Genomic DNA, 14,147 nt, shown 5'->3' with positions numbered 1-14,147 from the left:
AATGACACTAAAAATCTCCATGCACTTAACAGGAAACATACCCAGCCTTGCTCGTGTCATTGCAATTATTTGACTTGCTCTCTCCCTCTAGAAACTTACCTTAAGGCGTATTTTAAATAACAGCTGTTTGCATAAGAAACACCTTAAACATAAAAGAGGGTAGATTTGGAAAATAGCTGTTGGCAAACGGGTTTCAACACGGGAGTAAAAATTTTCACACTCACACATGAAACAATGTCAAGAGGGAAATCTGTCAAAGGGCAAAAAAGAGAAAGGTTGGGGTGGGGTTTTTTTATTATTAGGTGCATTAATCTCTTGCCTATCTCGGTGTAACAAAAGGAATAAAATTAGACAAACGCATTTGAAAACATTCTAGGTGAAGATATGTTTCCGAAAGCAGTAAGCAACCAGCCAAACAAGCAAACAAAAGTGATTTTCTGCTCGTTTAGTAAAAATGCCACTGACTACTAAAATTCACGTTCGCTTAAACGTGACTATTATTTTGAAGATGGCTCTGAAATTATCACCGCTTATAAAACGATTACCTACATCTCATGCAGAGTAAAATATATATTGCTTCTCTGTGTTAGGAAAGTAATTACAATCATAAGGGTAAATATTTTCAGATACTAGGCGAATAGGGGAGAGGTTTGGAAATCTGACTTTATGCCGGCAAGCTTTCCAACTATTTGCTTTAATAATATTCTGGAATAAATACCCCACACCATTGCTGGATACTTGGGCAGATGCAGCATCAGTTATTAGCTGAGCACATGTAGTCTCGCATTAAAAAAAAAAAAAAAAAAAAAAAGGAGGGGGAAGAGCCTCTCTCCAAATATATGAAGTCGTGGTGCTGTATTTCTGATAACCCATCACATTTCTTATCTTCTTATACGAAGTACTATCATTGTTGTGAGGAAAAAATCAAAAAGGAAGAAGATGCACCATCTACAAAATGCATTGCAATGTATATCTTAATAAAAAGCTTGGGGTAGATAGTGAAATGTGAGTACTATCAAAGGAAATAAATTTGACGCACCGGATGGACAGACACGGAACTGAATTGTGTTACGCACAGAAACACAACCCAGACACAACTCAGCAACTCTGCTTCTGCTAATTAAAATCTTAATCTTGTATCTTCGAAACGATAGGAAAGAAAGGGGGGGGAGAAAGAAAAAACAAACAAACAAGCTAAACTAAAGGGCCTGTAGGGTTGTTGCTGTTCCGTTTAAAAGACTAAACGCCCTTTTCCAGCATGATCTACAGAAGCTGACACTTAAATGGCAAGAGAGCAAGCTCGCAGAGCAGGCACGCTGGTGTCGTGGTTTCTGCAGTTCCCTCTCCCGAGGGAAAAATAGTCAGTCCGGGTTTTTTGGGTGATCCTGACCAGGGTTTGCAGCTTGCCAGCCTGACCTGTCAAGCGGATTATTTTAGAGGGAGATTAATAGGGGAGGCGGGCTGCAATAATAATCGTTTTGTTTGATGTGACAACTTTGATAGGCGTTGATTTACTTACAAACTGATAGGCTTTTAATTGAGCGCCTCCATCCAGCTTGAGATGAAAGGAAAACCGCATTGAAAAGCTGCCCGAGTGCCCTCGAGCCTCAATACTGATTAGCCATCTCGACAGTGAATAGTTCAAGGCATTTTCAAACTTTTTTCCTCTCTCGCTCTCGCTCTCCTCTCCTCCTCAAATATCTGCCAGCCCACTCCTTTTTAAGAGAAAATAAATCATTTCCATTGTGTGCAAATAAAATCGACTTGACATGCTTGCCAATAGCTGGTAGGTAAAGGAAAGTGTGGACTGGCACTTGTTAATTAATTCCTCCTTTGCTTTCCTTTTTCTTTTTTTTTTTTTTTTTCTTTTTTTTTTTTTTTTAAGTTACAATTTTCCTTTGTAAAAGGAGGAAGACGGGTTCCAACCCTTGGATTTTTTTTTTCAAAGGAATAAAAGCAACAGCCACCAAAACTTCAACAAGACTACACAAGTAAATGCCAAACAGCAAACCGTCTGCACGGACTCATTAAACAAGAATCCCTCGCGAAGGTAACGAGCAGGACAGAATCCCTCTTCTTCGGCTCAGGAGAGGAAAGGAGCCCGCAGCAGGCAAATCACAAACTCCGCACCGCTTTCAAGCTGCAGCCCCGCCGCCCGCCCGATCCTACGCGTGTGCATCCTAACTCCGAGCCCCTCGCTGGGAATCGTTTTCTGCGTGTGTTGAGCGCAGTGAATAAGCTCTCATAGCTCAAAAATGCTTTGGAGGGCGCAGAGGGGAGGAGATGTCTTGGGGCTGATTTTTTTACAAGGTTCTACATTAAAAAGTTTACAGTATTGAGTGCGATTTAAATCTCATTTCAAAGGCTGAGTGGAGAAAAAAAAATTAAAGAAAAAGAAAAGCAAGTGAAAAAGCCGTCCTCTGAAGTTGCTAATTAAATTACCCTCTCATGCTTCTAACTTCAGCCAGAAAGATCGGGGTTCGTGCTGCTCTCCCCGCTCCGTCCCCCGCTTTTCCCGTCGGTGCGCTGCCTGTTTTATACATGTACCGGCTATCGCCTTTGCTTCCTTGGCTTACAAGTAAAACAACCCCTTCCCGAAATCACCCTCACCTCCACAAGAAAAGAGAGAGAGAAGGAAAAATGGGGAGGGAGAGCCTTCCCACAGCTGACTCTACCTTAAGACAATTAATCTTTAGTCTTTCACCCTGGGAGGCAGGATAAATACAACGAGAAAACAGATAGGAGTCTCCCCGGTCCTGTAAGGAAAACAGCTGTTCCAAGCACTTTAATGCAAATGAACACAAATGAAGGTTTCAGCTTTTTTTTTTTTTTTTTTCTTTTTTTTTTTTCTTCCAGAGTTTTACTGCACTCCATTTATCAATTGGACTTGACAACAAAAGAAAGAACTGGGGGAAAACCTGGGGCAGATTCAAGTCACTTCCACTCTAGATAAAGGAAGGGGGGGAGTTCCTTGAGGGCAAGTTGTGGGTCTTGTCAGTCCTATTGCAATATCGTGGGTTTTATGCAAGATTTCTTTCTCTACCTCCTCCCCCCTGCCTTTTAATTTTGATGGTCTTGCAAGATGACCGCGGTGATTGCAAAACGAAAATGCGTTTATGACTCTCCACTGAGAAGTTGTGCCAATAAACCTTATCTTTCAGAGAAAAGATAGAATTTTAAAAAGTTTGTTAACATTAATCGCATCTTTATTAACGCTAGAGGAGTTCCGTGTATTTATCCTACTCTATACTCTATAGTAAAAGAGTAAAGGGGTTTAAATAAAATACAGCACATATACGTACTGCGCTGCAACATTTAAAGGGTACCGCTTGGCGGGAGTGGGAGAAGGGGGGGACACCGAGGAAAACCTGCTTTACATATAGCTCGTAAGAAGAGCAGGTCATTAAAGACTATCTGACACATCTGTTCAGGGACCGGGGCAGATGGGTGTTTCAAGGGAAGAAAAAGGACTTGGTTCAGCAGACCTAAACGTGAGAAAGTGAAAGTCCTTCCCTCGTCCAACCCTTCCAGGATCAGCGCCTGTTCTGGTTGGAGTCCAGGTCAGGAATTGGACGCGACCCCTAAAGCACTTGCCTTGTTCTTCACTTGTCAAACGTGTTTTATCTCTAAGTGACCTTTTTGTTAATGTTGTAGATTGTGTGGGCCACCATGTCAGATCCGGAAACAAAAGTAAAAGATTGATTAACACATTTTGCCTGTGAAAAAATGTTATGGGATGAGGAGGTGGGGGGATAGTGGGAAGCAAAGTACAAAGAGAAAAGAAAAAGACAACCCAGCGACCTGAAGGGCTGCGGATTCCGCTCGGGGCATCCGCCGGCACCGGTAAAAACGAGGTTGAGGGCAGAGGACTCGGTACCCTTCGGGAGCGCACAGACACAAAGCAGGACGTGTCTAGCACCCGGGTGGACACCGTGTGCGTACCCAGAAGGCTCTCAACACAGTCTAGCTGAAAATCAAACACATAAATGGCGAAGCAATACTCTGGTTAAGGCGAGGGGCCGCCTCCCCAGGCCCTCGCTGCCGGCGACCGGTTCAGCCCGGCGGGTACAGGGACGAAGGACACTTTGGAAGAGGACGAAGAGGGAAGGGGAAGAGGAGTCCAGCAACCCTCCCCGACAGGGCGGTGAGGGGCTAGAGAGGGCTACTGGCTGCTGGCAAACAAATCCAGTTTACTCCAAGGCTTTATTCCGTAAATTAAAAGGTTTTTTCTCCCGAGGAGCCCGTCTCTCCCTCTGTTTTCCTTCCTTCCTTCCTTGCTCCCTCTCCCTCTCTCTCTCCTTCCCCCTTCAAGTCACACCAGGCTTGTAATCAGCAACAAAAGCTGACATAAATCAAGGGCGGATTGACAGGGGCTGACAAATAACTGATTGATTGCGGTTGGGGAGCACTGACAATTGACGGCGGGGCGGAGAGTCCCGAAAGGCGGCGGCGGGCTGTGCGTGACAGCCCCGCGTGTGACGACCTCCCCCAATCCCGCCGCGCTCCCCGCGCCGCCGCAAGCCGCGCCGCAGCGCCCCGGCTCCCGCCCGCTGCCGCCGGCGACGTGCAGGCCGGCGCTCTGCAGGTTCTCGTCCGGGCCTCCCCCGCGCTGTCAGGCGGGAGGGGCGGGAAAAGCGCCCCGCGCCCTTCCGCGGGTCCCGGAGGGGACGCGGCGCGGCGGCGGCCCCGGAGCGGTCCCGGCGGGCCGGCCCCGGGGAGGGGGGGCGCGGGCCGGGCCCGTAAGCGCCGTGAGTGGCGGGCGGCAGGTCGCGCTCGGGGCGGTGTGCGAGCGGCGGGGGCGGGCGAGGGGAGGGCGGCGGAGGCCGCGGCCGCCCCCCGGCAGGCGCGGCGCCCCCAGCCCCGCGGCCGCCCCGCCGCTGCCGCGCGATCCGCGCTGGCTGCCGAGGAAGAAAAACGTTCGCAGCGCGTGATGTGAAACACAGAATTAACGCCCTTCCCATCCTAGGAGCGAAAACAAGGAAGGAGGGGAGGAGAGAGGGAAGGCGGACGAGAAAGGGAAAAAAAAAAAAAAAAAAAAAAAAAAAAAAAAAAAAAAAAAAAAAAAAAAGAGCGAGAGACCATTAAAAACGGAGGAAAAAAAAAAGCCCAGAAAAGGGAACGTCACATCCCCTTGACCCTCCAATCACCTCGGGGTCCCATTTGATTGGAAGGCGGCAAAGGCTTTAATCTCAGACTAATTCAGCTGCTTTTGAAGTGAGTTTCTTTGCCAGATCCCGGGCTGGATGGGCAGCGGCTCGCATCACAGCTGAGCGGCGGAGGCGAGCGCTCCGCGCCGCGCCAGCCGGGGGAGCTGAGAGCGGCCGAGGGGGACCGCGGCACACGCTCGCAGCCCCCACCCCCGCCCCCAGCACAGCCCAAGGATTACTCGGCTTTTTTTCCTCCTCTTTCTCTCCGGCCGGCTCCCCCTTTCCCTCCCCCTCCCCACCCACGCCCTCCCCGCCAGAGAGAGCCACGGGACATTGTATGTTTGTTTTTCTGCTCGGGGGGCGTGTGGCTTTTTTCCTTTCTCGCCCGCAGAAAGCGAGCGAGCGTTTCCGAGTGCGAGCGGCGCCACTTGCCCCAGTTTTCATGCGAGGTTTTGGGTCATGATCACATCGCCCTCGCTTTCTGCTATAAGAAGTAGTAAGCGCAGCAGCAGCCTCAGCGAGCCCGGAGGCAGCCCCCGCCGCAGCCGCAGCGCCGCCGACCTCGCCGGGCCGAACGGGCACGCTGGGAATAACGGCAGCAGCGCCGCCGCCAAGCCCTGCTTCCACGCCGTCCCCCCCTCGGACCCGCTACGCCAAGCCAACCGCCTTCCCATCAAAGTCCTGAAAATGCTCACGGCGCGGACTGGACACATTTTACACCCTGAATACCTGCAGCCTTTACCCTCCACGCCCGTCAGCCCCATCGAGGTAAGCACCCCCGCCGCTTTCTCTCGTCCCTGCCCGGGCGCTGCCTGTGCATGGCGGCTCCGCCAGCCGCCCTCGGCACTTTCCTGTGCTTTGAAATGCATTTATACCGGGACAGGGGCTTTTTTTGATCTCGAGTTAGTGCGAGGAACCGCTCCTAGGTATTGTTTCCGTGTTTACTGGAATAATTTCTAGTTCCTGTGTAAATTAATATTTTCTTTTTGCTATTTTGAGCTGCTTTTTTTTTTTTTTTTTTTTTTTTTGAGAGGAGCTGTGAGTGGAAGGAACCCATCCACGCTGGGGTCACGATCCGGCCACGCAAATAAGCAGTGCTCCGAGCGCCAAACAACCTTGCTTTTGCAGGGAGTGTTTTGGGGTGGTGAGGGGGGGACACGTACGGGACGGGACGACACGACGCGGAGAGCGACAGGCTCAAACGTGGGTGCGGCAGAATAACTATTTCGGCTCGCCGCCCGATTCCTTTCAAGTACCGACACGGATCTGTACTTCGGGGGGCTTGTTGGTCCCTTTTCTGCTCTGTCGAGGTTGCCGGTCCCCCTCTGCGTAGCTCGCTGTTTTCGGGACCGAAACTCGAAACGGTGCTGGTGGTAGGAAGGGTGTGTCCGTGGGAATCAATGATTTCATTAAGGTCTCCGCGGAGCGAGGACACCCTTCTCCCGGGGAGCCCTGCTCGCTGGCTAACTCGGGCTCTGTTTATAAATAGTGGCACCAGTCAGGGTGCAGAAATGCTGCAGTCGCTGTAGTTCACGGGCGGCTTTAGGGGCCACCACGGCCCGAGCGACGCCGAGCTCCGCGCTGCCCCGGCCGCTGCCGGGGACGCTGGGGGCGTAGAAGGCGGCCGCGGCGGGCTCGCAGGGATACGAAAATCCCCAGCCCTTTTTAAAGGCTTTATGGAAAATGGTGCATTCAGGGGAGGGGGCTGTCAAGTTGATGAATGCGCACAAACTGTTCGTTACTTCCAGGCTGTATTCTGCAGAAAACTACGGGACAAGGGTCCTATGTATGCAATGGGGGTTTTCTCAGACCCCGATTAAATGTCTTTCTTTGTGTGTCCTTCTGATTTCCGCAGCTGGATGCAAAGAAGAGCCCCCTGGCCCTTTTGGCACAAACTTGCTCGCAGATAGGGAAGCCGGACCCGTCCCCTTCCTCCAAACTCTCCTCGGTCACCTCCAATGGCTCCGGAGGCGACAAGGACTCCAAGTCGGGCCCCTTGAAGCTCAGCGACATCGGCGTGGAGGACAAATCGAGCTTCAAGCCGTACTCCAAGCCGGGCGCGGAGAAGAAGGAGCCGGGGGCGGCGGGCTGCGCGGGCGCCCCCGCCGCGGGGGTCGCGGCCGGGGAGAAGTCGGGATTCCGGGTGCCGAGCGCCACCTGCCAGCCGTTCACCCCAAGGACAGGCAGCCCCAACTCCAGCGCCTCCGCCTGCTCGCCCGGGCTGCTGCCGGCCGAGGGAAAAGGCGGGGAGGACAAGAAGGACTCGGAGGGCTGCGGAAAGAGCGGCAGCTCCGGCTCGGAGGGAGGCCCGGGCGCCACCAGCATCAGCCACAGCCGGATTAGCGTGAGCTGTGCCGGGATTAACGTGGAGGTCAACCAGCACCAGGAGAGCACGCCGGGCTCCAAGCCCATCGCGTCGGACTCCGCCTCCTCCTGCAGCAGCACCACCGCCACCTCCTCCACCTCCGTTCTGGGCTCCGGCCTCGTGGCCCCCGTCTCACCTTACAAGCCGGGCCAGACCGTTTTCCCCCTGCCCCCGGCGGGCATGAGCTACCCGGGGACGCTGGCTGGAGCCTACGCCGGCTACCCGCCGCAGTTCCTGCCGCACGGAGTAGCTCTGGACCCCACCAAATCCTCCAGCCTGGTGGGGGCCCAGCTGGCCGCCGCCAGCAGCCTGGGCTGCAGCAAGCCGGCGGGGTCGAGCCCGCTGGCGGGCGCGTCGCCGCCGTCGGTGATGACGGCGAGCCTGTGCCGAGACCCCTACTGCCTGAGCTACCACTGCGCCAGCCACCTGGCAGGCGCCGCCGGAGCCTCCTGCGCCCACGACCAGGCCCTCAAGTCCGGATACCCCCTCGTCTACCCCACCCACCCTTTGCACAGCGTCCACTCCTCGCTGACCGGCGCCACGCCGCCTTCGCTAGCCGGCCACCCTTTGTACCCTTACGGCTTCATGCTCCCCAATGACCCCCAGCCACACATCTGCAACTGGGTGTCGGCCAACGGACCCTGCGACAAGCGCTTTGCCACCTCGGAGGAGCTGCTTAGCCACTTGCGGACCCATACTGCCTTCCCGGGCACCGATAAACTCCTCTCCAGCTACCCCAGCTCCTCGTCGCTGGCCAGCGCAGCGGCTGCAGCCATGGCGTGCCACATGCACATCCCCACGACGGGCGCCCCGGGCAGCCCGGGCACGCTGGCCTTGCGCAGCCCGCACCACGCGCTGGGACTCGGCAGCCGCTACCACCCGTACTCCAAGAGCCCCCTGCCCACCCCCGGGGCCCCCGTGCCCGTGCCCGCTGCCACCGGACCCTACTACTCCCCTTACGCACTCTATGGGCAGAGACTCACCACAGCCTCGGCCCTGGGGTACCAGTGAGTGCAGGCAGCGGGGCTTTGACACACAACACAAAGTCTAGCGGTAAGGGAAGGAAGCCCTGCGAAACTTTATAAAAGTTGGAAAGAAAAAAAAAAAAAATCTGACTTTTTATAAAATAGTGTTCATTTGAGGACTGGATCCATGAGCACTGTATTTATTTATGTTAGCTTCAAGCGGGACAACGAATCATAAAGTGCATTACTAAACTGAGCTCAATAGGTAAAAGTGGAACACCCATTGTAGAATATAAATAAAAAGATAGAGGTCTTCTCTTTAATGTTACTTTAAAATTGCTATGATTGTATTGTACGTTCTTATTTAATGTCTCATTGAAACAAAAAAAATTTACATGCATGTTTGTTACTAAAAAACAACTCGCAATTTGTCAGTTATAATTTCAAATTGCAATTATTTTTAAGGTGTATACCCTTGAAAGAGAATTGGTATTTTTTTGTATGTATTCTGGAAGAAAAAACAAAAACAATTCTATTCCAAAAACCTCATTTGCCTTATTTTGTTCTTTAAAAGGAACACTTAACTATTTTTAATTTTTAAGTCCACCCTGTAAAAAGGGTTAAGTAAGGTTTACGTCATGTACTAAAATAGACAATGTATCGCTTTAAAAATTAAAATTCCGTATATTTGATGTATTAAAAGGTTTTACTTTTTTTTTTTTTTTTTTAATACGCTTTGATTCTGTTATAAAACCCGAGTAGGTCTTGGATGGAGGTGACTGCTAATTTCTCCTTAAGCGTTTATTCAATTTTAATTAAAAATTAAAAAAAAAACAACCAAAGTTTTTTTTTTATTGTAACCCCAGGGCTCTCTTAAAAATAATCGGACACAGTTGGTTTTTTTTTTTTCCTCTTCAGTAAAATTTGTTGGCACAAAATAGGAAAACTGAGAATCGCTTAAATCTCTTTCCCTTTCTTTAAAGAAGGTAAACTTATTTTTATAATGTTTTTACTGTGAAATACCTGGTTTTTAAAACTAGTTTTCAACTAGAAGACTTCTTTCTTTAGGAAGAAACGGGGAAGGCAAGACTGTTTTGTAAAAGTGTAAGATGATTATCCGAAAGCTTTTTTTTAAACAATGTAATGCATAACTATTCATCTTTTTCTAAATGAGAAGTTCAGAAGTAATTAGGGAAGCGCTGTTTGAGCTCATCTAGTTATTTTCAATTTCTCTCTTCAGTTCGCACCGCAGCACAAAAGATCATCATGTAAAAAAAAAAAAAAAATCGACAGCTCTGAAAACTCCTTTTCTTTTAAAAAGGAAGGGACGGGGGAAAAAAAAATCCAAAAAGAAGCCATCCATTATTTGGGCCGAGTCTGCTCTTTACTGAAGTGCAGTGCCAAACTTGACGTGACAGCGAGAGGGGCTGCCCCTGCCTGCGCCGCGTCTCTGCCGCCCCAGCCCGGCTTTCCTAGCGCCCAAGGGTCACCGCCCAGCTCCGGCTCGTCGTCCTGCGTTCAGGTAGGAGCGGGGGCTGCGACGGAGAAGCCGGAGCAGCTACCGAAACTGCGGAACAAACCGGTGCCGCCGAGATAGTCGGCAAAGCGATAGCCAAAAGCAATGCCAGCGAAGGGCTTTGCCCCGCGCTGTGGCCGGCGCTCGCAGGCTCAGGCGGAGCCGAGTACCTGCTGCCCCTCGTTCGGCCCCGCTCCTCCCGCCCCGGCCCCGGCGCGACGCACTGGCGGGGGGCAAAGTTGCAAGCGGCGACTTTGCTTGACAAATCACTGGGTTTTCTCCCTCGTTCTGGATCCCCCCACAATATAATTACTGTTCAGAGTTTCCCGTGGTGCCCAGATGCTAATTAGTCTAATACATTTACTCCAGATAATTAGCGGAACTTAGCGTTAATGTGCAAAGGCGAGAAAAGCAGCGAGCTGCTGCGGCTCCCGCGGCCGGCCGGCCCGGCACGGCTCCGCTCTCTGGGGCCGGGACACACGGGCCGCCGGGGCTGGGCCGCCTGCGGCTCCTTCGGGACGCTGGCCGAAAGCGGCACGGGAAATGCTCGGCGCTTTAACCAAATGTGTTCACTCCCCCCCGCCACCCGCCTTAAATGGGAAAGGGACCTTTGCGTATCTCTGCTTTAGGAAATGTAAAACGAGCTCTCGTTATGAACCCATGAGTTAGAGAAAGGGAGGAGAGGGCAGTGCTGTTAACTGCACCAAGTAAACTTTAGTTATAAAATAAGAAGCGGATACAAATACAGAAAGTAATCGGAAGAAGAGCTTCTCGGGTCGGGGGTGATGCTGGTGGAGGATTCATCCAGCGAGCCCGAGAAAGGCAGAACAAGCTCGCAGTCCTCTCTCTATGCCGCACGCCCCCCGCCCCCTCCTGCAGCCCGGCCACACTGCCTTCCCCGCTTCGCTATTTTAACTACTCTTAATTTGAGGAAAATTACATTTTAGGCTCCATCTGGGCGTGCAAGCAACAATTACAGTTTAGCCGCGATGAAAACACACCACCATCGCCACGTTCCTCTCCTGTTCGTGTGTTTTACAATTACGGATCTTTAACAGCTGCAGCTCAGACTTCGCTAGCCAAATCCCATCGCCCATCAGGTGTTGCAGGGGCGATTTAAAATGAGCGAGGGAGGCATTTGTGTCCTGGAACCCTAACTGCAGTTTTGGGGATTTCAGCTCTGAAAAGTTACACAGAAAGATTACTGATTCAAGTGGTGAAATGAACGCTTAATGCTATTATTACTGTTTCGCTCAGATACCGTCCCCGAGGTTAAAGAAAAATTAAAACACCTCATTTTATATGTAGAGTGGTGATAAGTAGGTCTCTCTTCTTACAGGTCTCTCCTTGTTAAGTATATGACTTGGCAAGTGCCACCTAGGATTTTGATATTAATCTATGAAATTCGCCTTTTTTTTTTTTAATAGAAATTGACTTATGGACATTAATGTTTTTAGGTAAAAGGACTACATTTGTTATTCCTCGCCACCCCCCACCCCCCTCCCGTTCCTACTAACTGGATGGGTTGTGGATTTGACAGCAGCCGCTGGTCCATGCCACCGAACTAAAATAATTTCACAGTGAAAAACCAGCTAGAGAGGACAAGCAACAGAAGGGCAAAACCCATCAAAACCCGAAACTGTGATCAATCTGACCAGAGTCAGGCATACATTAGTTTAAATTAAACAGTTTTGTCTTTCTCGCAAATCTTTTTTGAACATTAGAGATGGAATCATGTAATATTTAAATCAACTCTTGTCAGATGCTAAGTGCAAGTGAAGAACCAAAATAAAAATTAATGCGTTTCCATCCACTCTCAAAAGCTTACTCTGGATGCCAGTTCGACAAAATACTTCTGATAAGCAACGGTTAGAAAAGAGGGGTCCTGTTTATCTTATCTATGGTGAAATGTAATTAAGGTAGTTTTATGAAACAATAAAACACCAGACTCCACAGACAGCAAAGGAGTCTCTGTAATATATCTGAGCCTAGATGGGCATATGTATCTTGGCTTATGTCACAAGCCCACACCAAACACAAGCATATATATATACTTAACCGGTTTTAGAATGGAAAATATATGCTAGAAGTAAAATACAAGGATGTGTTTATTACAGGAAGATTTTTCTCAGTGATAAGAGACTCCATTTGCTAAGACCAGAAAGTCACCCACTGCCCATTCACCACCTTTGGAGCCACTCTCTGCACAGCCAGCAAGGTACATGCAGTGCTGTGTCTGGGGCTGACCCTCTAACCCAAGGTTTGTAATGATCCGCCCACACCTACGGTCGAAATTACTCAGGCAAAGGGAATCCTGAAAGATCCAAACTTTCTGAAACAAAAGTAAATGTGCATCTCTTTCTGTAAAAATATTGATCAAACTTCATTCTTTCATATTTAGAAAAGATGGAAAGCAACGCTGCCTTCCTTCAATACTGTTGGCTCTCATTACAGGCTTTCAGTAGACCACAGCTTCGGAGGGTTTTGTAGTCATTGCAGGTTTTTTGTTTTGTTTTTTTAAATTTTGTGTGTTTTCTTTTGTTGTTTTTTTCGGATTTTTTGGTTGGTCGATTTTTTGTTGGGGTTTTCTTTTAAGGAACGAAGTGGAAAATCACTGGAGCTACCAGCACCAAATTTCCTTTCCATACAGATTTGTGGATATAATTTCGGACATTTCTAACGCCATGTTGAGACACCCCACCACCCCTAATTCTTTCTGCACCATGAAGCACAGCCCGCACTGCTTCATGAACAGACCTGAGGCAGGCAAGCAACCAGTTCTGATCAGAGGTGTCTAATCCCTGCTAAATCTCTTTCTCAGCTCACTCCTGGAAAATTTGGGGCAGACTACCTTTTTCTAAGGTAAAATTTTGTTGCGACGAAGCACAGAGGTGTCAGAAGAAAAAAGACGGACCCTGAGTCTGTATGCTCTTACTCTTCGGAGGTGGAATGCTTTGGCAGCAGAGACGTGGTTGAAATTTGAGCAGATTATACATTTGAGCTTGTGCATAAATGCGAAAAGACTGTCCTAATGCTGGATATTTCTCCATCAACATCAACCAGGTGCTGCTGTTGCAAAAATCCCACCTCCGGCTGCTTGCTCTGTGCATGTGTGCACGCACAGCGATGCACAGACTTTGTTCTCTCTTCATGTCTGAAATTCATCAACTACCCACCCCCGTTCCCAGCCCCACGTCCCCTACGTGAAATAAAAGTGAATCCGTTCAGGCTTTGAATATTGTGTAAGAAGCCTTGTGTGTGTATTTTTTTTTTTAATCTTCAAATGAATTAAAGACAACCTGACAATGCTGTCATCTGTCTTCAACGTCACATCAAGGCAAGAAATAATGATAACAGAGCAGCAGAAGGACGCCCACTGAAACCTGGAGGATATATATACACATATATACACACACACACATATATGCCTTGAAACAGTTTGAAAGAGAACAAAATTAGATTACCGCTCTTAGGCTATCGCGGTAAAAACGTGTGGGATTTTGCGCGCGCGTGTGTGTAAGTGGTTCATCTTTCCTGCCTTATTTTGTGAAGCTCGTGCTACTCGATCCAAACCACTTCTTTGGGACGGGACAAGAAGACGAGCAGGCACATTCCTCGTTCCCAAACTACCACGACCAATGGAAGCACAAAAATCCCTCCCCTCCCCCTCCACCGTTTCAGGTTCACGTTGCAGTTAATAACAAACGTTACTGCTCTCCTGAGGCGCAGGCCGGAGCGGGCGCGCTTTACGCAGAGGCCCGGGCGGGCACGTTCCGCGCAGCTGTCCAGCGGAGAGGGGCTGCTCCCGGGGAGGACGAGCCGGGAGCGGCTCCCGGGGAGGATTAGCCGGGAGCGGCTCCCCTTTGTCTGCGCGGGCCGCTGTCGCTCGGGCCGCCAGGCGGCGCTGCGGCCCCCGGCGGAGCGCAGGGCAGCGGGGCCCGGCCGGGACACGACGGACACCGCGCGTCCGGGCGCCGGGAATCGCCCCGCGGGGCCGGAGGGCACCACGGCAGCACAAATGGTTTGCCAAGATACAAACAGATATGCTGGACTTCATAGCAAAAAAAAAAAAAAAAAAAATTAAAACCCAACAACAACAACAAAATTAAAGAAAAAAAGAACCCCACACCAAAAAAACCCCAACCAAAACAAAA

At 50.1% G+C, this 14,147-nt stretch overlaps 1 protein-coding gene across 1 annotated transcript; it reads left to right on the top strand.

The window, feature by feature from the left end:
* Window positions 1-4,601: 4,601 nt before the first annotated feature.
* ZNF503 (zinc finger protein 503) lies at window positions 4,602-9,007 on the top strand. The gene is made up of 2 exons (XM_066324095.1): window positions 4,602-5,915; window positions 7,003-9,007. The coding sequence occupies exons 1-2, from the start codon at window positions 5,607-5,609 to the stop codon at window positions 8,521-8,523; spliced, it is 1,830 nt and encodes a 609-aa protein (XP_066180192.1). The 5' UTR covers window positions 4,602-5,606; the 3' UTR covers window positions 8,524-9,007.
* Window positions 9,008-14,147: the final 5,140 nt, after the last annotated feature.

The sequence above is a fragment of the Sylvia atricapilla genome, chromosome 8 (genome assembly GCF_009819655.1).
Source record: "Sylvia atricapilla isolate bSylAtr1 chromosome 8, bSylAtr1.pri, whole genome shotgun sequence".
Lineage (NCBI taxonomy): Eukaryota > Metazoa > Chordata > Aves > Passeriformes > Sylviidae > Sylvia > Sylvia atricapilla.
This window is presented reverse-complemented; position numbering and strand designations above follow the sequence as displayed.

Bases quoted from the DNA above. Each gene is read 5' to 3' on its own strand.
- ZNF503 (XM_066324095.1), top strand. From the start codon at position 5,607: ATGATCACATCGCCCTCGCTTTCTGCTATAAGAAGTAGTAAGCGCAGC. The intron at 5,916-7,002 runs GTAAGCACCCCC...TGATTTCCGCAG, and splicing joins CGCCCGTCAGCCCCATCGAG to CTGGATGCAAAGAAGAGCCC.